This window comes from Styela clava, chromosome 10 (assembly GCF_964204865.1).
Source record: "Styela clava chromosome 10, kaStyClav1.hap1.2, whole genome shotgun sequence".
NCBI lineage: Eukaryota > Metazoa > Chordata > Ascidiacea > Stolidobranchia > Styelidae > Styela > Styela clava.
Window position 1 is genome coordinate 15,917,093 of NC_135259.1, and position 23,993 is coordinate 15,941,085.

General features: G+C 34.2%; 2 protein-coding genes across 3 annotated transcripts in view; one reads left to right on the plus strand and one right to left on the minus strand.

The window, feature by feature from the left end:
• The window catches only part of LOC120338438 (ubiquitin carboxyl-terminal hydrolase 24-like), a 75,416-nt gene that overhangs the window by 8,912 nt on the left and 42,511 nt on the right, over positions 1-23,993 (minus strand). For both annotated transcript variants that reach the window (XM_078116799.1, XM_078116800.1), the window contains exons 29-44: positions 22,170-22,300; positions 21,459-21,703; positions 20,818-20,978; positions 20,277-20,417; positions 19,042-19,234; positions 18,526-18,640; positions 17,703-17,838; positions 17,348-17,473; positions 15,912-16,136; positions 12,160-12,242; positions 11,327-11,465; positions 3,458-3,638; positions 2,887-2,995; positions 1,942-2,081; positions 1,160-1,403; positions 30-180 (exon numbers count right to left, since the gene is read on the minus strand). In XM_078116799.1, the coding sequence (XP_077972925.1) occupies positions 30-180; positions 1,160-1,403; positions 1,942-2,081; positions 2,887-2,995; positions 3,458-3,638; positions 11,327-11,465; positions 12,160-12,242; positions 15,912-16,136; positions 17,348-17,473; positions 17,703-17,838; positions 18,526-18,640; positions 19,042-19,234; positions 20,277-20,417; positions 20,818-20,978; positions 21,459-21,703; positions 22,170-22,300 (2,520 nt within the window). The remainder of the gene's footprint in view (positions 1-29; positions 181-1,159; positions 1,404-1,941; positions 2,082-2,886; positions 2,996-3,457; positions 3,639-11,326; positions 11,466-12,159; positions 12,243-15,911; positions 16,137-17,347; positions 17,474-17,702; positions 17,839-18,525; positions 18,641-19,041; positions 19,235-20,276; positions 20,418-20,817; positions 20,979-21,458; positions 21,704-22,169; positions 22,301-23,993) is intronic.
• Positions 8,305-9,329, plus strand: LOC144428200 (uncharacterized). The gene is made up of 3 exons (XM_078117095.1): positions 8,305-8,675; positions 8,874-9,051; positions 9,153-9,329. The coding sequence occupies exons 1-3, from the start codon at positions 8,638-8,640 to the stop codon at positions 9,327-9,329; spliced, it is 393 nt and encodes a 130-aa protein (XP_077973221.1). The 5' UTR covers positions 8,305-8,637.

Below are 23,993 nucleotides of genomic sequence, written 5' to 3' on the forward strand. Positions count from 1 at the left end.
ACATTCAACAATAATGGAAAAATTCTCACCATATTTACAGAAACAATCTCTTTTATAAAATCAAAATATTGCGTGCAGTAAACATCACGATTCCTCATGAATTGTAAATTTTCTTCACGAACAAGATGACTGATAGAAGCTGGCATTCGAGAAGTAAACATTCTTCGTTGATCTCCCTTCCTAAATATTGTTAAAAAATGACGAATATTTCATTGTTTGTTTGTGTCCAATTTTGGTCTTAAATGCTTTCGAATATTCCCTCAGATTAGTCATGATATAAAACATCATAGATAACTATATTCGAATACCAAATAAAAACAGTGTATAATGTGCCAAAAGACTATGACTCATTTAAAATTGAACACCCCATTATAAAAATCAACAAAAACAGGTATAGTTTGAGCTAGTGAGTCTGAAAAAATAGAATCCAGATTTCTAAGCATTTCAAAAACTACTCTAGCTCACACACCCGACTCTAAATGTTTGTTTAGAATGTTTGTTTAGAATATTCGTCAATCAAATATTTTTTGAGTTTGACTCCGATTATCACCATCAAAGTATGAAACTCCAACTTCAGAATCGAGAAAAAGTAAAAACTTGACTCAATAGAAATATGACAAATTTAAAACTCCAGAGCCCTGGTTTGAGATAGCAGGGAGTAATTGTCTTTGATTGACAAAGTAATAAGCAAATATGAAACTAAAGAGCTGAAATTACCATATAAATCCTCGAATAAAAGACGACTACCTAAAAATGACCCTAAAACAGTGAATTTATAAAAATTTGTATATAAGCTGACCCTAAAAAAACGCGGGAGAGATCATGTGTATGACAACCAATGTGTATGACAATCACACACAGACTGGTATCGCTGTTATAGCAAACCAAGTGCTGCTCCACGTGTGTGTGTGTGTGCTCTTAACGTGAGAACTCGAGTTGTAGCTTTTTAGAATTAAGTTAGCATAATGTCATTTTGTTTGAGAGCGATCAGAGTTATGCGCATATAAGCCATATTAGCCCTTTTGAGTTCTAAACTCGCGTTATATGCGAGGATATGCATATATCGAGTTAAAAGAAGTGAACTAATTATCTACTAAATATCTAAAATCTAAATCTAATCTAAAAAAAAAAAAACTAAATAATCAACATTATGAACTACCTGATTAAATTCGAAAGTTGTGACAACTTCCTATCGACTACTTGTTTCGGGCTGTTAGGTGGACTTATATCTGGTGACGAGACCAACGGTGAAACAGTTCGATGATCTTCGTGTCTGTTCAGGAAAGTGACTCTCGACCTTCCGTTGGTGATTCGAGAATGTCGAGTGTCTGTTTCAGTCATTCTTTCATAAAATAAAAGATAAGCGTTCCAGTATCGTTGGCGATTTTCGTGATATGTAGTACCTGGATTGAAAAAAAGTAATTGCACAACGATAAGTATATATGAAGGAGTTATTTGATGTTGATGAAATTGATTAGGCAGAAATGACTAAGAACTAAAGAGCAATGCGCAGATATAGGCGCTCCAGACGTGTATGTATCGATATGTAGGTAACTAATTTTGTCCGCCTACTTTACATCAAGTTGTGTAAAGAGACTGAAACCTATGGGCAGAGGGTATATTCACTTGGCTAACACAAACAGTCTCCGAACTCGTTATAAAACTAAAATAAGGAAAATCAAATAAAATTAGGGCCCAACCTGACACACATACTACAAGGGTACTCAAGATATACTATACATATACATGGGTCATTGTGCATAAGCATATTGCCGAAAATCAATATATTGCTTGTTCCTAAAACCATCCCAATTTAGGGTAACGAAAGCAAAATTTCATCAAAATTTCACCCTCACTATTGGGATATCAACATCTGAAAATAGGCATCGGCAATCTTTTAAAAGCGATAAAAAACTAAATGTTTATAACACTAGTTCGTACCTTTATCATAGACTTTACTTTCGTAGGTTCCACCAAAACATTCTTCTGCCAGGCTTTGTTCATTCATATTAAATTCTTCCACTGTTATATCATTGAATTTAAACCATTTTCCTCGCCACGGATTACTCATTTGTGTTCCCCTGATAAAAAAGATTATCAAGTGGAACGCTATTTCAAATAGTATTAAATTTAAAAACAAATTGGCAACGAAGGCTCATGATTTTAAGTTCATTCTCAATGTCAAATAGCTTGCCGAGCTTGCATTAAATCAGGTAGTGTCAAACTGTCGAATATACATGAATAATTGTTCCATAGCAGTTGTTTCCAAACTGAGGCCAGATTACAGCCCACGTAACGATTTGATATGACCCGCCGAACTTGAGACAAATATTAGTTTAACAATTTTTGTTTTCATTTTCGTTCCAGATACCACCCACTGTTATGTTATTATCACAGTTTAAATCCAAGTATATTCGTAACCAGTGTTCCCTCTAAAGTGTGCGCGTGTGCGCGCGTACACAGCTCTCAGAGGCTGCGCACACGCATAAATTTACTGCGCACAGACGTATTTCGATGTAATGTAACAATGTTCTCGGTTGGCAGGTTGAGAAAGTTTGTTGTTGGCCCACTTATTACCAAAATTTCTTCATTGGTTTTTGCACAAATATTAGTCATTTCCAAAAAGTGCGCACACACCAAAATTTCTGCGCACACATTCTACAAAAAATTAGAGGGAACATTGTTCGTAACACTTCTCCACGATCACTTCTAATTTTGGCCCTCGTTCAATCAACTTTGGGAACCACTGCTCTAAAGGTATGATACATGTAATACTGGGGAGGTGTCCGGGCACTTGGATCATTGACTCTGAACACCATTTATCAAAACCTTGATGAATTTCATTCAAACTAAATGAACATTCAAAAAAATCAGCACATCCAATACCTTCTATCTTTGATGAATGAATAGTAATGACCAGCACTTGCTTGACCGCTGTGAACAACGATCCCAACTAACTCGTACATGTTACAGTCAGATGTGTGGCGTGACCGACCTTAAAAGTAATATGCGAAGTTTAAAAATTTCAATAAAAAAATGATTTTTGTACCCAAATGAAGAAAACATACGGATAAAAAAGATCTTTTTACACATGCAACAAACTAATATTTCTAAGCAATTCATAAACCGAAATGTATCAACCCACTGAAGTTATTGTACACTGGACATGCAAGACTAAGTAAAAATCTTTCTGTCACCTCATATAACTATGTCCTAGTTATTTAAATGTATTTACAGGAGAACAATCGTGAGAAACTTTATTTAATTTAAAATTAAATACTGGAAGGCAGTAGTTCTATTGGACTGGTAATCGAAAGTACTACTTCCTTATCACCAAGCAAAAATTTGCATCCATTTTTATTTTGAAACGCAAAGTAAATTATCTTGAAATTTAAAAAAACATGATAATTTGACGACATAGATATCAAAGTTTAATAAAGTCATTCATTCGTCTTACCAGATTCTTTTTGAGAAATTCCCTCCTCAGTGTACGGTGACATATCGAGAGTGAGAGGAAATTTGAAATCGTGGTCAAACTTGAGTGACCTGCTACTTTCCCAATCGTAAACAAATCTCTTCAATTGCATGATTAGTATAGGAGGAAGAGTTTTAATGCAGGTACGCTTCAGTGCAGTTCTCTGGTGAACAAAAATTATAAAAAAAAATATAAGAAATTATATTTTTTTAATAAAGAACAAGAAAGCAATGCTTGAATATGTAAACAAGTCTAATTTCAAAAACCTATTCCAACCAATTAAATTAGATAGCAAAGTTTTTCAGAATTTTTTTTAAATACCTAAGTACTTTATTATTTCCTAAATTAATAAACATGAAATTAAAATTCTATCTTAGCGTAATCTGTTAAGTTTCGTGAAATGATTGATTTTGCAAAATTCCCCTTATTGTAACAAATTTATTTGGTAGTATTACCAATACAACATTTTTTTTTAAATTTTAATTATACATTTTTAAATGCTTATCCTAGTTTTAAAATTTCCAAAAAAAAAAAAATTTATTTCCCTAATAACTTTTCAGAAACATATTACTCGACGAATATTCACAAAAGTTAAAAATTTTGTTTGCGAAACTTTTAATTCCGTTTACTTACATTCTAATGTAGGATGTGTTAATGTTCAACATTTTAAATAGGCCAAATTGTTATAGATGCAAATAAAAAAATTATGTTACAATTCAACATATTATTCAAATTTTTCAATTTCGCTTGTTTTCAGGTATTTCAGTGGTCCGAAATATAAAGAGGCGTTGAAGGCACTCGACGTCACCCCGTCTCTGAAAAAACACACAAAATGTGCCTTGGCCTGTTTGTAGCTTGCCATATCCTAATACGCAGCGGGAGAGTTGGCTACTTTTCTTGTATGAAGGTAGGCGAGCTCAAACAGGCCAGGGAATATGAAGACGAAGGGTTGATCCAAATCGTAGTGAAGGAGCAAAAAATTAAGGACGAGATAGGTTTTCTCACAATGTCACGAGAAGACTACCAAATGTTTTTAAAGGTAAGAAAACTTCATAAATGCATTCGCTTCCATTGGACTATAATTTTATATGTACATACAACGTAAAATGACAGGATATATTCAATCATGGAACTCTACAAAGTATACCCTAATATTCAAATATATGTAAAATACTGTCGATACTACAAAATATATTTAACTATCGATAATCATTGCTATTTTTAGCTGGTCAACACGTTTAAAAATGTAAACGAAAGAGACGACACGGAATACGCATTATCAACCCCTTCCAAGGAAAAAATGCGTGTGGACAAATGCGTAAGATCCTCACTGGCGAAAGTATTTGGTGAAAATATTAGCATTACTTTGATGAGGAAGATGACGGAAACCCTGGCCTCAAGTATGCCAGAACACCAGCAGAGGGATGTGGCCAGGGCTACGGGCCACTCATTAGAAGTAGCCCGTAAAAATTATAATTTACTGCACAAAGGGCAAACAGATCCGGTATTTCCCGCCCGTCTGATAAACTCTCGACCTCCGGAATTTCCGAAACACACCTACCATCACCCTCAAAATACCAAACGCCCAAAAAAAGAAAAGCTCGTCCAGATTTTGTATCTCCGAGGACAAAAGCAATTAGAGTTACAGTTCCTCGCAAGACCTTAATATCCTCAAGTGATAGGATGTGGTTGTATTTCCACGAAGGAGTAAAAGGATTTCTTAAAGGTGAAGAATCTCTTTCTAGATCGCAATTACAAGAGATTGTTAAAGAGAGACCAAATTTGGCCACATTTAATATAGATAAACTGATGGAAATGCTAAAAACCTTAAAAAGAAAAATGAAACATTTTTAACAATCTCTCGTAATTTGCAAAAAATCTAGAAAGAGGTTTTTTTGCCATTTTTAAAAGTTTTAGCTTTTTTAAGACAGAGTTTATTGCGATGTGGGCCAATAACGGGCTTTTTACTCCAATAACTTTTTTTCAGCACAAGCAAATACAGCATTATTTCAAACTTATATTAGCATTGAAATTCTGCATTCATTCGCATATTACACATGTTGATATCTTAAGTTGTTTCAAAGTTATACGCAAAAAGGTCTCTTTTTCAAACCAAACTGGTAGGACCAGAAATTTTGACAATTTGACATTTTCTGAACGGAAAATTCGACATACACCTATACACCAACACCACCACCTACAACTATACACCAGCTACTGGAGACGAACAGCGAAAAGTCTCCGGCCCTAAGATACCGCCATCTTATAGCCATTAAATACTTCTGTAAATGGACGGTGTTTAATGGCTATACAGTAGATTTTGAGAAGATCCGTGATGGGATAGATTTGGCCCAAGCGTCTGCTAGCAGACAGAAGAAACAGAAAACATCCCTAAAAAACGTTACGGACCAGGCACGGATGGAGAAGCTATTGGGACCCGTCATTGAGTAAGTACTTTATTATTTCCTAAATTAATAAACATGAAATTCAAATTCTATCTTAGCCTAATCTGTTAAGTTTCGTGAAATGATTGATTTTGCAAAATTCCCCTTATTGTGACAAATTTATTTGGTAGTATTAACAATACAACATTTTTTTTAATTTTAATTATACATTTTTAAATGCTTAACCTAGTTTAACAATTTCCAAAAAAAAAATAATTTATTTCCCAAATAACTTTTCAGAAACATATTACTCGACGAATATTCACAAAAGTTAAAAATTTTGTTTGCGAAACTTTTAATTCCGTTTACTTACATTCTAATGTAGGATGTGTTAATGTTCAACATTTTAAATAGGCCAAATTGTTATAGATGCAAATAAAAAAATTATGTTACAATTCAACATATTATTCAAATTTTTCAATTTCGCTTGTTTTCAGGTATTTCAGTGGTCCGAAATATAAAGAGGCGTTGAAGGCACTCGACGTCACCCCGTCTCTGAAAAAACACACAAAACGTGCCTTGGCCTGTTTGTAGCTTGCCATATCCTAATACGCGGCGGGAGAGTTGGCTACTTTTCTTGTATGAAGGTAGGCGAGCTCAAACAGGCCAGGGAATATGAAGACGAAGGGTTAATCCAAATCGTAGTGGAGCAAAAAATTAAGGACGAGATAGGTTTTCTCACAATGTCACGAGAAGACTACCAAATGTTTTTAAAGGGGAAGAAAACTTCATAAATGCATTCGCTTCCATTGGACTATAATTTTATATGTACATACAACGTAAAATAACAGGATATATTCAATCATGGAACTCTACAAAGTATACCCTAATATTCAAATATATGTAAAATACTGTCGATACTACAAAATATATTTAACTATCGATAATCATTTCTATTTTCATTTTTAGCTGGTCAACACGTTTAAAAATGTAAACGAAAGAGAAGACACAGAATACGCATTATCAACCCCTTCCAAGGAAAAAATGCGTGTGGACAAATGCGTAAGATCCTCACTGGCGAAAGTATTTGGTGAAAATATTAGCATTACTTTGATGAGGAAGATGACGGAAACCCTGGCCTCAAGTATGCCAGAACACCAGCAGAGGGATGTGGCCAGGGCTATGGGCCACTCATTTTAAGTAGCCCGTAAAAATCATAATTTACTGCACAAAGGGCAAACAGATCCGGTATTTCCCGCCCGTCTGATAAACCCTCGACCTCCGGAATTTCCGAAACACACCTACCATCACCCTCAAAATACCAAACGCCCAAAAAAAGAAAAGCTCGTCCAGATTTTGTATCTCCGAGGACAAAAGCAATTAGAGCTACAGTTCCTCGCAAGACCTTAATATCCTCAAGTGATAGGATGTGGTTGTATTTCCACGAAGGAGTAAAAGGATTTCTTAAAGGTGAAGAATCTCTTTCTAGATCGCAATTACAAGAGATTGTTAAAGAGAGACCAAATTTGGCCACATTTAATATAGATATACTGATGGAAATGCTAAAAACCTTAAAAAGAAAAATGAAACATTTTTAACAATCTCTTGTAACTTGCAAAAAATCTAGAAAGAGGTTTTTCGCCATTTTTAAAAGTTTTAGCTTTTTTAAGACAGAGTTTTTTGCGATGTGGGCCAATAACGGGCTTTTTCCTCCAATAACTTTTTTTCAGCACAAGCAAATACAGCATTATTTCAAACTTATATTAGCATTGAAAATCTGCATTCATTGGCATATTACATATGTCGATATCTTAAGTTGTTTCAAAGTTATACGCAAAAAGGTCTCTTTTTCAAACCAAACTGGAAGGACCAGAAATTTTGACAATTTGACATTTTCTGAACGGAAAATTCGACATTTCGACATTATTTGGACATTATTACAAGTCTGTCGCAATGTCGATAATTCCGATGTCGCACTGTCAATATTTCAATCAGGAATTATCGAAAAATCGACAATGCGACCCCTTTTTGTCGCACTGTCGACAATTCAACAACTAAAAATCGACATTGCGACAAGCTATCTAAGCTAATCAACAGTGCGACATTCTTGGACAGAAATTTTGACAATTCGACATAATTAGACCAGAAATTTCGACATTGTTACAAGTCTGTCGCAATGTCGAAAAATTCCGAAGTTACTTCGCATTTGGGAATATATTTAGTTTTAGAAGGTAAAGTATTTTTTTCCTCCACACGATAGTGAAAATTTTATTATTATTGAAAGAGAGGCTTCTTACGAACCCATAGACCCCAATTTGAACACTTATGAAGTCATTTTCAAAAAGTTATGGCTTTTTTAAGACAGAATTTTTTTGCGAAAGCGCCAATAACGGGCTTAGGACCTGTTGATACCTCTTAATTCTACAGCGTTTGTGACACTATTTAATTTATAAAACATGTTAATTCATTTCAGATATATTGTATCGTACGAAGTAAGTAATTCAAAACAATATTAAAAATGTCAAGACAATATCAAATGGATTCTGATGAAGAACCCCAAATTATTCATTCGGGGGAAGAGGAGCTGTCAACCTCTGAAAGCGAACTAGAAACAAGAAAGAGCCAGCAAAAGGAAACGGAAGCGGAAACGGCACCTTTGGTGGTACGGGTAGAGGAAGGTGAAGAAGAAACCGAAGAAGGAGAAGGAGAAAGAAACTTGATATTTGTTTTTTTCCCGGCTGTGGCAAAATACTTCGGCGGCAGAAACGAAGACATTTAATGCAAGCACACAATATCCCTGAGTCCGAAGTCGAAAGGTATATAATAATTTTATTTTATTTAATATTGCAGTAAGGATTCTTTGTCTTCGTTCTGGACGATTATTATTGCTGAAATCCTTTTTATTGCTTCTTGGCTATTCAAATTTCGTTTCCTGACTATTATTATTATTGCTTCCTGTAATTCTGTTTCGTATGCAAATATTTACATCATATTTATTTTATTCAATTCTACAGATATCTTTACCGTCAAACCGGTAAAATAGATTATAAAAAATATACCAGATGCACCATCTGTCATAAAGTTAACTTGCGAGCAACTTTGAGACGACATCTGAAGACCGTCCATAAATTACGAGGAGAGGAGTTGGACGGAACATTAAGAAATATGACGCGAGAGTCCATATACTATGATGTGAGTATACATTTTCATTATTTCATAAGCACATTCATACATACATACACACATCCCTATCGTACAAGAAACTAAATATTTTGATGTTACTTTCTTTTCAGGTACTTCAAAAGTATGAAGCGGCTCTTCAAAAAGGGGTTTTCAACCAAAAAGCAAAAGACGCAAAAACGGCAAAATACGCAGTGAACGAGCTTAAACTGTACAACTATACACCAGCTACTGGAGACGAACAGCGAAAAGTCTCCGGCCCTAAGATACCGCCATTTTATAGCCATTAAACACTTCTGTAAATGGACGGTGTTTAATGGCTATACAGTAGCTGGTGTAGATTTTGAGAAGATCCGTGATGGGATAGATTTGGCCCAAGCGTCTGCTAGCAGACAGAAGAAACAGAAAACATTCCTAAAAAACGTTACGGACCAGGCACGGATGGAGAAGCTATTGGGACCCGTCATTGAGTAAGTACTTTATTATTTCCTAAATTAATAAACATGAAATTCAAATTCTATCTTAGCCTAATCTGTTAAGTTTCGTGAAATGATTGATTTTGCAAAATTCCCCTTATCGTGACAAATTTATTTGGTAGTATTAACAATACAACATTTTTTTTTTAATTTTAATTATACATTTTTAAATGCTTAACCTAGTTTTACAATTTCCAAAAAAAAAATAATTTATTTCCCAAATAACTTTTCAGAAACATATTACTCGACGAATATTCACAAAAGTTAAAAATTTTGTTTGCGAAACTTTTAATTCCGTTTACTTACATTCTAATGTAGGATGTGTTAATGTTCAACATTTTAAATAGGCCAAATTGTTATAGATGCAAATAAAGAAATTATGTTACAATTCAACATATCATTCAAATTTTTCAATTTCGATTGTTTTCAGGTATTTCAGTGGTCCGAAATATAAAGAGGCGTGTATTTCAGTGGTCCGAAATATAAAGAGGCGTTGAATGCACTCGACGTCACCCCGTCTCTGAAAAAACACACAAAACGTGCCTTGGCCTGTTTGTAGCTTGCCATATCCTAATACGCGGCGGGAGAGTTGGCTACTTTTCTTTTATGAAGGTAGGCGAGCTCAAACAGGCCAGGGAATATGAAGACGAAGGGTTGATCCAAATCGTAGTGGAGGAGCAAAAAATTAAGGACGAGATAGGTTTTCTCACAATGTCACGAGAAGACTACCAAATGTTTTTAAAGGTAAGAAAACTTCATAAATGCATTCGCTTCCATTGGACTATAATTTTATATGTACATACAACGTAAAATAACAGGATATATTCAATCATGGAACTCTACAAAGTATACCCTAATATTCAAATATATGTAAAATACTGTCGATACTACAAAATATATTTAACTATCGATAATCATTTCTATTTTCATTTTTAGCTGGTCAACACGTTTAAAAATGTAAACGAAAGAGAAGACACGGAATACGCATTATCAACCCCTTCCAAGGAAAAAATGCGTGTGGACAAATGCGTAAGATCCTCACTGGCGAAAGTATTTGGTGAAAATATAAGCATTACTTACAGTAGTTGGTGTAGATTTTGAGAAGATCCGTGATGGGATAGATTTGGCCCAAGCGTCTGCTAGCAGACAGAAGAAACAGAAAACATCCCTAAAAAACGTTACGGACCAGGCACGGATGGAGAAGCTATTGGGACCCGTCATTGAGTACCGTAAATATTAAGTGATTTAGTGAGTTGTAAAAAAAAAACAAGTATCCTAACAAAACTAACAACAATCTAGCAAAACTATCCATAATCCATGTACGCAATGGAAAAACTGAATTTATAATATTCCAAGCGATTCTGATCAAATATATTCGGTTAAAAATCGTTGTTATTATTGGTCAGATTTTTATTTGAATCCTGAAGAAAAAGTGTACCTATGACAGCTCAACCTGGCTAACCATCTGGAATATTCTTGATTCAGAATTGGCTACCCCTTGTTATCCCCTGGGTGAGGCAATGGGTGTGGAGATTGAACCACCGACACCAACATAGATAGATAAAACGTTCTAACCCAGGAGTGGGCAAGGTTTTCGGACCGAGGGCCAAAAATTTTGCCCATCCAGACAATATTTACAGTGTTACAAAAGCAAAAGTGGAAAACGATAAGTCTCATGCTAAAACTCAATCGACCACTAGGCCACTGGACAAATATGGTAAAGGAAGTAGGTCTGGAGGATTTTTAGAGGTAACATCACTGATAGAAGGTTAGTTAAAGATTCAGTTTCTTAATTCATATAGTGTCATTACCTTTGCATTACATTTTTCACAGAAATAGGCATTATCTCCTTCTAATTTTTCACCAGCAACAAACTGATCAAGAGAATCCAATAAATTTCCACATTTCACAGGTAGATTTAAAGCAAAATACGGTTCTTCTCTTTCATATCTGAGGTGATTGAAAAGCATAATTAATACAAATGAAAAGCAAGTGCGTAAACCCCAAGTCAAGATTAGGGTCACAAAAGTCACTACAAGACGCCTCACTGTTGTTTCTAGCCGCAAGTCAAGTTCGATGGATATGGATTAACCAAATTACAAATAACACTGTCTGCTGTTACCAGTCATGCTATAGTATGCGAATAGTTACCCAGGATATCACTTCAGATTCATTGTGTAAAGTTTATTTGCCCTCAAGGCAGATACACATATACAGGTCCTTATCCAGGCCTGTCATAAACTAGAATGAACCATCACACCAAAGTAACACCCTCGCACGCACACATGTAAACAAGTAATAATTACTCAATAACAACAAGTAATGGCACAATGATTACAAGTGTCTGGTAAAGTAATCAGACCAAAACATTCACACATTGCTTTGGATGGTAGATTAGAAGGAGACCGCAACGGATCACCAGTATTTGAAACACCTTCAATCATCAATTTTTTCACACATAATCATCCCAACATGATTCAAATTCGCAAACCCGTATGTAGCAAGGATATTTGAAGTCCAACACATTCATGATATATTTCTAATCTAAGTTGTTTTCTCATTACCAGATCTATTCAAAGTAAACAGCTAACATGCTAATAATGCAATAACATATTTTTCAAAAATGTAAAGGGATAACACTCACTTATGGGGACAGCCTTCGCATATTTTTTGGTCAGAAAATAATCCTTGAAGTGTTTTCTTAAACAAAGGTTCTTGATTTTTGCTCTGCAAAATATGATAATATGAAAGAATGACAAATAAAACGAACAATACAAAGCAGTAAGCGGACAATACCATCATACCCAAAATAAAAACATCAGTTGAATCATTTAATCAGGTATTCCTGTACATCAATAACATAAAATAACAAGATAGAGCCAATTTATTTGTCAGGTCATCGACAGTCGTCATGTAGCCCACCACCAATCAATTTTTGTTATGTTTAGCATGTTTACTCTGACCAAAACTATATACAAGTATCTGCTTAGTCATGAAAAAAGTCATATGACCTTTTTTAGTTTGACATAGCTTGCCCAATTTATTACATCCTACAAGAACAAATACCGGGGGGGCTAACCATAGCTCAACAATTAGATCTAACTAGTACATCATTAGGCCAAGTCACTCACTGCTAGTCAACCAAGCAAACGAGAGGATTGTCATTTTACGATACTTTTCTTTTTGTTTTTTTGTTCAGCTAAGAAGAAAGTTATGGTTACTGAAAGACTACAACCATTCCTTTAATAAATTGTTTTGAATACAACAATGACACAGTCATACTTAATGACTATCTTGTTAAAGCGACTCCAAAGTATATTTAATAAATGTCTTAATTATACAGCGAATAAATGTCCAAAGCAATAACATAAGTAACACACACAGACATAAACACCACCAACCGAGCTGTGCTCCAGACTACTCAGTGCACATGGCCAAATCACCTTCACAGGTGGTTGGTCATGATCAGTCACCTGAAACTGATGACATCAAAGGTCATGCTCAACCATCTGGGAAAATGCTAGTTGCCAGAAATACAGCTAACAATCTCCCCAATTTCCAATTTCAAATAAAAGTTTAACATAATGCATTTAACAGTTCGTGTGAAGATGCTCCTTTCTTAGTCAAACAATCTGCTAATTGTTGATCACTCGGAAGTTTCTTTATGCAGGAGATTTGATGGGATGAAACCATTTCTTTTAAACCATAAATGTCAATCCTGAGACGTTTCTCTGATACAGCTTTTGTCGACTTGATTGCATCACAAAGGCTTTGACTATCAGTACAACATTCAATGCCAAATTTTTCTGGTTGAACTCTTCCAGTCGTTAGTTCAAGAGTACAACGCTGCTAATAACACCGCTGTATCAACACCATCTGACATAGAGAGGGTTTCAGCAGAAAGTGTGCTTCTCACGACTCTTTTGATTCGCTTGGATTGCCAACATAAAGGTATTTTCCTGTTTCCACCACTCATGAATACAATATGGCCACCTTGCGTGCCTCCATCACACAAATTACCAAATGATGCATCGCTATAAACAAGAAACTTAACTTCATTGTCATGGAAAGCAGGAAATTTCAAAGTGACCTTTTGTGCTTTCAGTTGCTTGACAATTTTGTTAACTTCTATCACAGTTTTAACAGTGCAATTCTTTAAAGCAGATGTGAGTGTAGATGATGCAAATGATACATCTGGCCGAGTTTGATTTGAGACCCACAGTATCTGGCCAAGTAAAGATCGAACTTTCAAGACATCAGCTTCGATTAAAAGCTCACTTCCACTCTTAGTTTTCAATGAACGGATATCAATCGGAAGCAGTAAGTGTGATAAGTGTGATATCTTCCTTATCAGTCTTTAATTCAAGTCCTAAATATTTGAAACTTTCAGTATATTCCACTCCAACTTTGAACTGCTCTCTCAAACTCTTGATGAATTTGCCTTCGAATTCTTCCGAACCGCCCCACAGAAAGTCGTCCACATGCAAAGCGATCACCCCTTTTAAACCATGATCGAAATAATAGAATAAAGCAGGATCCACTACAGAGATACGAGCACCTAATTTTAGAAGCGTTTCCTTAACACTTTCGTACCAATACATTGAAGCATCAGTAAGACCATATACGCATTTCTTCAATCGCCACACAGCATTTCGCTTCTGTATTTTCTGATCAGGTGGTTTGATAAAAATATCACGCTCGAGAGATTTTCCCTGCAAGAAGGCAGTTTTAATATCCATAGTTTTTGGCGACCATTTCTTTTGTGCAAGCAGTGCTAAAACAAGTCTGAGACTTTCTTTAGAACATGTTGGGGAATCTGTCTTCAATTCACTGAGACAATCTTCTTCAAAACCTCTAACTACTAGTCTAGCTTTTGGTTTTGGTCCATTGTCAGTCTTTTTTATTGAACACACCCATCTTGTACTTAACAACTTTTGGCCTTTACTTTCTTCCTCTGTGTAGACATCATTTTGCTTCCAGCTGTGCAGTTCCTTCATCTTTGCTTCAAGAAAGAGGTCTTCGTTAATCAACATCACTTGATCAACAATTGGTATTTCTTCAGCTGGTAAATCATCCATAATAGATAGATTCTCAACAGTGTCAAGATCAATGGATGTCTTTGTGCCTTTTTCAGATGAAGGTTGCAAATACTCAATATTATACCAGCTACTGTACTTTCCTGTTGCTTTACCAGTCCGCCCAAGTACTTTTGCAACTTTTTTATTGCCAGTTACATCCTCTTTGAATTCTACTATTTGACCACGTTTAGGATCTCTCTTCACAACAGGTGAAGCCGAGAGTCCATCGTTATATTCTAACTTGTCCACTGCTGCAAGAACCAATTGTTTTCTTTTAAAGCAAGATTTGTTCCTTTGAGAAGTTTACACGCCAGTACAGTGTCCGGTAACTCCATGCCAAATTTTCTCATTTTGGTGTTCACTGTCAAATCTTGATAAGTAATCTCTGATGTTTTCATTTTCCAGTCTTACTAAATTCTCAAATTCCGTGTATGTTTCATACGTTCTATCAGAAGTCTCTCTCTCAAAAACACCATCTAATTTTACAAGTAATGTTTGCATTCCATCATCTCTGTTCAATTCCTCAGAGCTTTTTTCTAGAGCAACTTCTCTAGCTTTTCCACATAAGCTCAATGTCACTGCTAAAGCTTGCTTTTTCTTGTCAAGGTCTGTAATTAATCTCCACATAGAGATCTCATTCTTCCATTGATCGTATGGCTTCTCTCCCGTCAACAAAGGAGGATTCTTGTATCCTTGAGAAGTCATTGCACATCCTCTGCTACCATTTGTTAAAGCGACTCCAAAGTATATTTAATAAATGTCTTAATTATACAGCGAATAAATGTCCAAAGCAATAACCAAAGTAACACATACAGACATAAACACCACCAACCGAGCTGTGCTCCAGACTACTCAGTGCACATGGCCAAATCACCTTCACAGGTGGTTGGTCATGATCAGTCACCTGAAACTGATGACATCAAAGGTCATGCTCAACCATCTGGGAAAATGCTAGTTGCCAGAAATACAGCTAACAATCTTAGGCATAAAATTTTGTCATAAAAACTGGTGCTCCAAAAGTATGTGCACCAATATGGAGGTAACTAATTTTGTTCGCCTACTTTACATTAAGTTGTGTAAAGGGACGAAAGCCTATGGGCAGGAGGTATATCCACAGACAGTCCCCAAACTCGAAATAGAATTAAAATAAGGAAAACAGGAATGAAATTATGGCCTAACCCTAACCTGGTACACACACTACGGGAGTACTCCAAAAATCTGCTCAAAGCACTGCCCCACGCACTCACTCAAAAGTAAAAAGAGACTCATTTTTGAGGAGATGCTGACACAAGATATTTTCCTCCTATCTCAAACTTACCTTTAAATATTCATCAACTTGGTCTGATAAATCAGTAAAGAACATGAATGCATCTTGTTGCTCTCTGACGTTAATTGCTTGTCCCCAAAGTTTAAAATTTTTCCAAAATGTTTCAGGAATAAAATATTGTAGTCTGGATTCTGATAGATGACCAAATATACGTTGCAATTGATATAATATAGTAGATTCCTCATTTGCATCTCCGAATTCAGTGCAAATTAGAGGCTGTCAATAAATACATAAAAAATTTCATCACGAATCAAAAATGTGTCTCAATGACTCAATGACAACAGGTAAAATGTTTCGTTACAGGGATGGCCAATACCGAATAATTCACTATTTCGAAGACATTCGAAATTATTCTTTTTGAATATGAAATTTCGAAGAAATTATTATTATCTGTATGAAGGAATTTGCATACAATACAACAATGGAATAACTGTTATCTACAAGCTGGCTACCAGACATTTTATGTCCGCCGATTGCCGTGATATTTTATAGTAGTATGCTTATTTTATTACGAATCAAAATTAATTATAATCAGCCAGTTTACCATAAATTTTATGTCCATAGATTGCCGTAGTATTTTAGAGTTGTAATGCTTTTGTTTTTCGTAAGTACGAAAATAGGAATCAAAAACTAATCATAATCTGGCAGTTTACCACACATTTTATGTCCGCAGATTGCCACAGTATTTTAGGGAATTAATGTATTAATATTTTGGTGAGTCGACGCAACCATGAGTTTTGTTTAACACAATTAAATTGATACGGCAAGGCGTTTTAAATGCTGGTATCATATTTGAATATTTTGTCGCAACAGAAAATCATCCTAGTAAAAGTCTATACATTTTAACTATCATTATCAAAATTTTCTGCCAAAAAACGGGAAATAGTGTGAATTGTTTTTCCATGAGTATGAAAATACAAATAAAAAATTAATAGTAATCGGGCAGTTTACACACATTTCATGTCCGCAGATTGTCGCGGTATTTTATAGTAATGCTTTTATTTTTTCGTAAGTTGACGCAACCATGAGTTACGTAAATTAAACAAAATTGAATCAATACGGTAGGGCACATTAATTGAGGCGCACGCTCGCACAGAAGATAAAAAACAATCAAAGTGCCGATACTATTTCACCGTCATTGCAATATGGACAAAGCACAGAAAATCGTTCGAAGATTTTCCTCTTAAACGAAACACCTCGCTGATGGCGCAAAGTGGCTATTATTCAGAATTATTCGAAAATCAGCTAAAAATATATTCGAATACTTTGATATACAAATACATTTTACACCCTTGAGTGAGGTGGGAGATCTTTAGCCTATGACACATACACTCAAATATATATATTTGCATAGATTGGTTTGGTTATTATAGATCATTAAGCTTCGGCCATTGCAGTTTAAAAGTAGCAACTATAAATAAACTCACAGCAAGATTTTTAATCATAAATAATTGTTGCAGAATACTGTTCATGTAACAAGTTGCTCCTGCATTTTTCAAACCAACCAATCCATGTTCAGGCCGGGAGTCGACGAGAGGTTGAAAATCAAATTCCTGAAAAAAAGAAAAAATTAGAATAGGTTGGTAGTCATAAGATGTAGTCATAGGTTGGTTCAATTCAGGGATAACTGTACTTTAGAAAAATGCCACAGAGGAGAATAAAGATTGCAGACATCTGATCTAAGGTGCGAGAAACTATCTAATAGGGCTCACAATATCCAGAATGCTTAACAAGGTCAATAGCAGGATAGATAATAAAATATTACAATTTAAATTCTCCTACCTTAGATCTCGATAAGTCAGGATAATGATGCATTGATAGTAGTTGAGATGAAACTTGTTGCAAATTCAAAATACATTCGTGACATAATTCAATCAATACACTGAATGCTGCTGATCTTGATTCATTCGAACTGCATCTGAGATAAACAGAATATAAATACAAGATAAAGGGGTTTATTGTAATGATGCAAAGCAATGCCCAAAGTCAAAGGAAAAATATTTCAGAAACAAGAATCGTCTAGCATCTAGGAATTATACGAGAGAAAAATTCTCAAATATATAGACATACAGTTCCAACCGCAGTGACAGCAAAATTCCATGAAATAATAAATAAATTATATCAGAAGTGGTGTAACAGTTCCATATAACAATGTTCCACTTTAAGAAAAAAAAACAGAAAAGCTTTTGGGTGAAATATCTGGCCCAGTAGGATTGAGAAAAAGGTAGAAGTGAAAAAGAAAATTAAAGGTATAGCATCCTAGCAACTTCAATGCTCTTCAACTGCTGGAAATTTTAAATTGACCAATTGCACAATAGCAATTAGAACAACCTCTCCAACAACAAATAATTACCAAAGGTTAACAAAAAAATATCTCATACTGAGACTGTTAAAAGATTACAATTGAAAAAATCATTACTATTGGTATGTGTAAAAAGTTATTCATGGATATCGAGATATTCGAGAACTTTTTTCCAAAAAAATTATCTCATTTTTTTTCATTTTCTCAGAAATCATGCCCCCTTGTGTATCTGAATTTATTATAAAATCCATTTTTGCATCACTTTACTTGTATAAATTACAGTTTTCAAAAACATTGTCTTACTTAGGTTGAAAATCAGAAAATATTCTTTTTCCTCTCGCTTGTGTTGAACTATCGAGAATTAATTTTGAGGCAGGAAACAAAAATTCAGTCAATAATTTTGATATCAGTTGGGAACCTGAAACATGGATATTGAAAAAGTTCAAAAAATAGAATAATTTACTGAAATCTTCAAATTGCATTTTGAATAAATCAAACATTTTTTTATTTGAGTTGGTGTAAAATTTTTTATATTTATCCGGGGAGAGAAGAAAGTAGATAAAACTACTTATTCATAGGGCATGTCGCATCTTTGCCAGTAGCTGAACCATCCTGTGACGACGAGGAGCCAAGCAATGTTTTGTCACTGTAAATTTGAGTCGTAAATGCAAGTGCGTTCTTAACAACTCGCACGAGCGAATAATATAAAAAGGAATAACCAAAAAAAGTTTTACACACTGTGAATAAGCTTGGTGAATTCAAATTGAAGACAACAGTGAATCTAGGTTAACTCAAAATTTGAAAAAAAATTGTATTCACCTATTTCTTTTTTATTAATCTTGGGGCATGCAATCAATGTTTTGATGAGACGCAGATGTCCAGTTAGTAAAGTATTGTCAAGAACTCTCGCAGATGATGATTCTGTATATTCTGTCGATGTCGGAATTTCAAAATTACTCAACCATTGAATTTCATCTTCCAACATCGTTTTAGGATCGACCCCACCTTTAGCCTGAAAGCAAAAAATAGTTCTTATTAGTTTGATCGAAAATAAGTCAATATGCTGACAACAACAGGTTATAGCCCATTGCACGAGAGACAATCGAATCATCATTTTCCTCAACATTTTTCGTAAAATTCTCACTCTAAGACTATATGTATAACTGATCTTGTGAAATGAGCAATCCAAACAAAAAGGCATGGATCAGTTGTGATCCTCAGTGGTTTCTTCTGTTGATATTGTATCATTTCATTCAGTTAATTTCTGGCAACACTGCCTGTTCACTTCATTTTATTGTCTCATGATCCACTGATTGTGTATCTGATTGCTCTTGCTTCTGAAGATTGCAGCATGGTTGCTGTGCAAGCTAATATAACAGTTCTGATCAAATAATATTTGGTTGTATTAACTGATATTAGTCAGTTTAACACCTCTTATCTACAACCCTAAACCACAGTCTTATCCTTAGCAGGGATATATAATATAATACAAAGATATCTCAGATTTAGGACTGAAAAGAATTGTTTTAGTCGCATATGTCATACCACAAATATTTTCAGCTTCAATCTTCCTATATTCCGATCATATTATGTATTTTTTTACCATAATCACCATTTTTTGATTTTTTCAGTAAATTGAAATTGGTCAAGCATTAGACTTAATTAGGAAGGCACCATATGTTAGTATTTTGATTAAAATCCCATGCTCCAGGGTTTGAAAATTTGGTGGGCAGTCTCGAATCGGAAAAATCTCGGTTATTACGAAATAAAGAAGCAACTTCTTATATATCAGGCTGGTTGTGCAAAGCCTTGTTTGGAGTAAAACACATATAAAAATGCCATTTAAAAAATATTTCATGAGGACAAGCGGGGAAAATGTTTTCCAAAAGTTTCAATCCTCATCTCTTACCAACCTGAAGTGTTATGGAAATGTAAGCAAAAACAAAATGGGTCCAATGGCAGCTCCTTGCATAACAACGAAATAACACAAATTCATCTAATCAAAATTTATTTCCATGATAAAACTTTAAATAAGTAAAATATTGATAACAAACCTGTTGATTATGGTGAATAACATCTTGAATGAGTCGACAACGAAGATCAAAATATTGTAAACAATTCCGAACTATCTTTTGTCCTGAAGATCGTAAGAATGTGTTTTGACTCCAGAGTGGAAGACGAGCTTTTAATATGATCTGAGAAAAAAACGCAAATGACAAACTCGTTGCAATGAGACTTTAATAATGTTTTGATCAAAACTTTTTTCATCTTTAATAATAAGGATTCCATTTATCAACTTTTTTAAACCAGAAATTGCAAAATATACAAAAATTGGATCAGAATGTATTTTAGTAGTCAACAACGGTAACCAACAGTGTTAATTTTGAATTTCATTTCAATTAAATAATCTTCCATTTCAAGTTACAAATAAATACAGTGAATAAAATAAAAATATGAAAAAACTCACGTCCAGAAAAAGCCTAAAATGTATTCCATAAGCAGATGCGTGTTTAGGTGGCTTCTCTGCTCAAACCATAACAATATGGACTATACAACTAATAGCAGTTTAAAGTCACATGTGAGTAAGCATCATACCTTTAACAGCATAAACCTAGGTCCATTTACAAAGGTTGCAGATTCAATGTTTGATAAAGCATGGAACTGTTCAACAGCACAACTTCTAATATCACGATCATTAGGTTGAGTTAAAAGATCAACGATAAATTCAGAAACAGATGGAAGATTGAAAAAACAATCTGAAGAAAGAAAAAGAAATTATGAAATTTTCATGCACATTGAAAAATAGTATGGGAGTATGAGAAAAGACTTTCTTTCATATACTGATTATAAACCTCTTTGTACGAACATTATAACAAATAAAAAGAGTGTTACTATTCGAAAAACACATCCAATATTTCAATTTGTACATTCAAATTCAAACTAAGACAATTTTGCAGGGTTAGATTAAATCCAGATAGGATACAATTTCGCATGAATATCCCAATTGAAATATTAATTTAATCGATTTTGGCCGTTATGAAAAATACGATAGCTACTGAAAATCAGAGAGCGATGCTCAAAAAATGGAAACGGAGGCCAAAAAAAACTATTTTATCATCAATTCCCTGTGATTCATGATTTCATGAGTAAATATTGCAAGGCTTTAATTTCCATAGCCACAATTATACATTGTGCTCGTTAATTCGTCATTTGAATTACAACAGACATAATCTTACCAAGATGGGAACTTCTTAATTGCAAACAGGTAATAAGAAGTTCTAAAGCTTGTTGTGCCACAACGGCATCAGGGTTTGGTGGAGGTTCATTGCGTTGTCCCAAATTACCAAAAACACTTTGTGATTCAGATTCTACACTCCCTGCACTGGAAATACTTCCTGTGCTCGTGTTACGACCGATGTACGGACTGATGTTGCTGACCGACACACTTGAAGATGAAGATTCACGACTCCAACGACGTGCCCTGGGTAATGTATTGGAAACTTTGAATTGAATTGTATGAAACGAATAATTATCTATATAACAAATCCACATTTTCACTCTGAACACTGCCCTGTACAGCAACCACTAACAAAAATGATCACCATTTTTCAGAATAAAAAACGTTCTGACCGGTATTCCATCAGAAATATACTTAAATGTTGCCTGCATTTTTTCATATAGTAAATATTCAATTCTCCAAACATTCTAAAATATTTTCATTTAAAGTTTAACAACCAAAATGAGATGTTAAAAGACATTTCACATGTCTCCCTTTAAATTTAATTCTCTTACTACATTTATATTGGATTTTGGAAAACTTAATTCTGGAGGGTAGCCAAAAATAGTTTAAGTCGAGCGGTATTACGAAATATGTAAATTTGGTAAAAATATATATATTTCCCTTACAGGAATATATCTTTAATAATATGCGAGTGTTAACTACTTACCTTGAAAAACTTGTCCCTTCATGTTCAGAAGGTTTAGCTACAGTTACTTGATCAAGTTTGGAAGCAGAAGCAAACCATGCAATACGAACCAAAGTTGATATAAATAAGGTGAAATCCTGTTCATCCATCACCTAGTGAACACAAATAATAAACACTTTATTGATTAACAAACAAAAAAAGAAGTTGATATTGTATTATTTTGTTTTGTTAATTTCTGGCAACACTTGCTCACTTGCTCTTTTTTCTGAGGATTGCAGCATGGTTGCTGTGCAAGCCAATATATCTGTTCCGATCATATAATATTTGGTCATGTTAACAACATATTCATACTAGAATTTGGCTTGGTTTTATCAAACTGAACAAAGTATCCGAAAATATTCAAAATTCTTCTAATTCTTGATTTTAGAAATACTTCACAATGCTTTAGTAATTAAATTAATAATTTTGATCCATTTGCATCTGATATTCATACAAAAATAAGTTTATTCAATTTCCAATACTAGTAGAAAAAGGGAAAACTATAAAACAATGTTTATTTTGACTTTTCTATAGTGCACAAATCTAATCTCATAATTATAACATTATTTATTCTGTAGAACATATATTCAATATATCCGCTACTTGTATTTTTTCTGCAAAAGAGATAGGAGTCAGGGCCCAATTAATTATCAATAATTACGGGATGTATGGGTATTGGTTAAAATTTTACATAAAAAGTAAAAACAGGGTAATTTACTATCCTAACCAAAAAATGGAACATTTTAAAACATATTCGTAATTGTGTCATGTTTCCCAAATAAATTTGCAGAAACCATTGTAAATAGATAAAAACTGAAACTGGTAATGTTGGATAATAATTGAATATCCATTCTTTACATTGTCAGAAAATAAGTCCACGTCATATTATCACATGCGAAATGTTTCAAACTCATAAATTTTTTAAACCTTTTATTCATTCAAATATCCAATTTATTTTGAACATCCCTGCAGATATGAGTATCAAAATAACTTTTATAGTGTACCAGGAATCAGATACATATAAAAATTTATAACTACCATTGCTGAAAAACTAATTTCACTTTTCACAATGCAACACTGAATTATATAAATTACAACCATTTTATTAACTTGTGCATACAATGCATTCTACGTTTAAAGAGCACGATGTTATGAATTAATCTGAGGGAAACTGAAATTGACTTTCAAACGCCGACTCGTTTCTATGTATTTGGGTTTATTCGTTAATTATTAGCTAACTATGAGATACTATAAGTCAATCACAAGTCGAAGATCACTAAAATATTCAATATAGTTAATTTTTAATTTTAGGAATAATTCAGAAATAGAAAAAATAACGAAAAATATGGATTATATGAATTCTGAAAACAGCAGGTAAGAATAAAAACAATAAAGCAATGCTTAGTTTCATTTCCTCATACTTTAAAAATCTATTCTCATGAATATACAATAATTGATAGGTATGTTGATAGGTATTTGTCTGTTTGTCTTTTAGATACTTTCATATGTTACGCGATATCTCACGAGAGCGGGGTTGAATCTCCTCCAAATTTTGCATGTGCATTCATCATGTCGGACCAGAAGCCTATTGATTTTGGATGAATTATGTCGTATAATTAGCGAGTTATTAATTAATTAGTGATGGGGCACACGGTGTCGCTGTAGGGTGAATGAATCGAAACCGCAGTTTCTGTTTTAGAAGATCCCCTAACTTTCGATCGATAAGTCTTCGGTTTCTGACTGACATTCTCGTTTTTCTGTTGAACATGATCTAATATAGAATATACTCAATATTTTATATTCTGT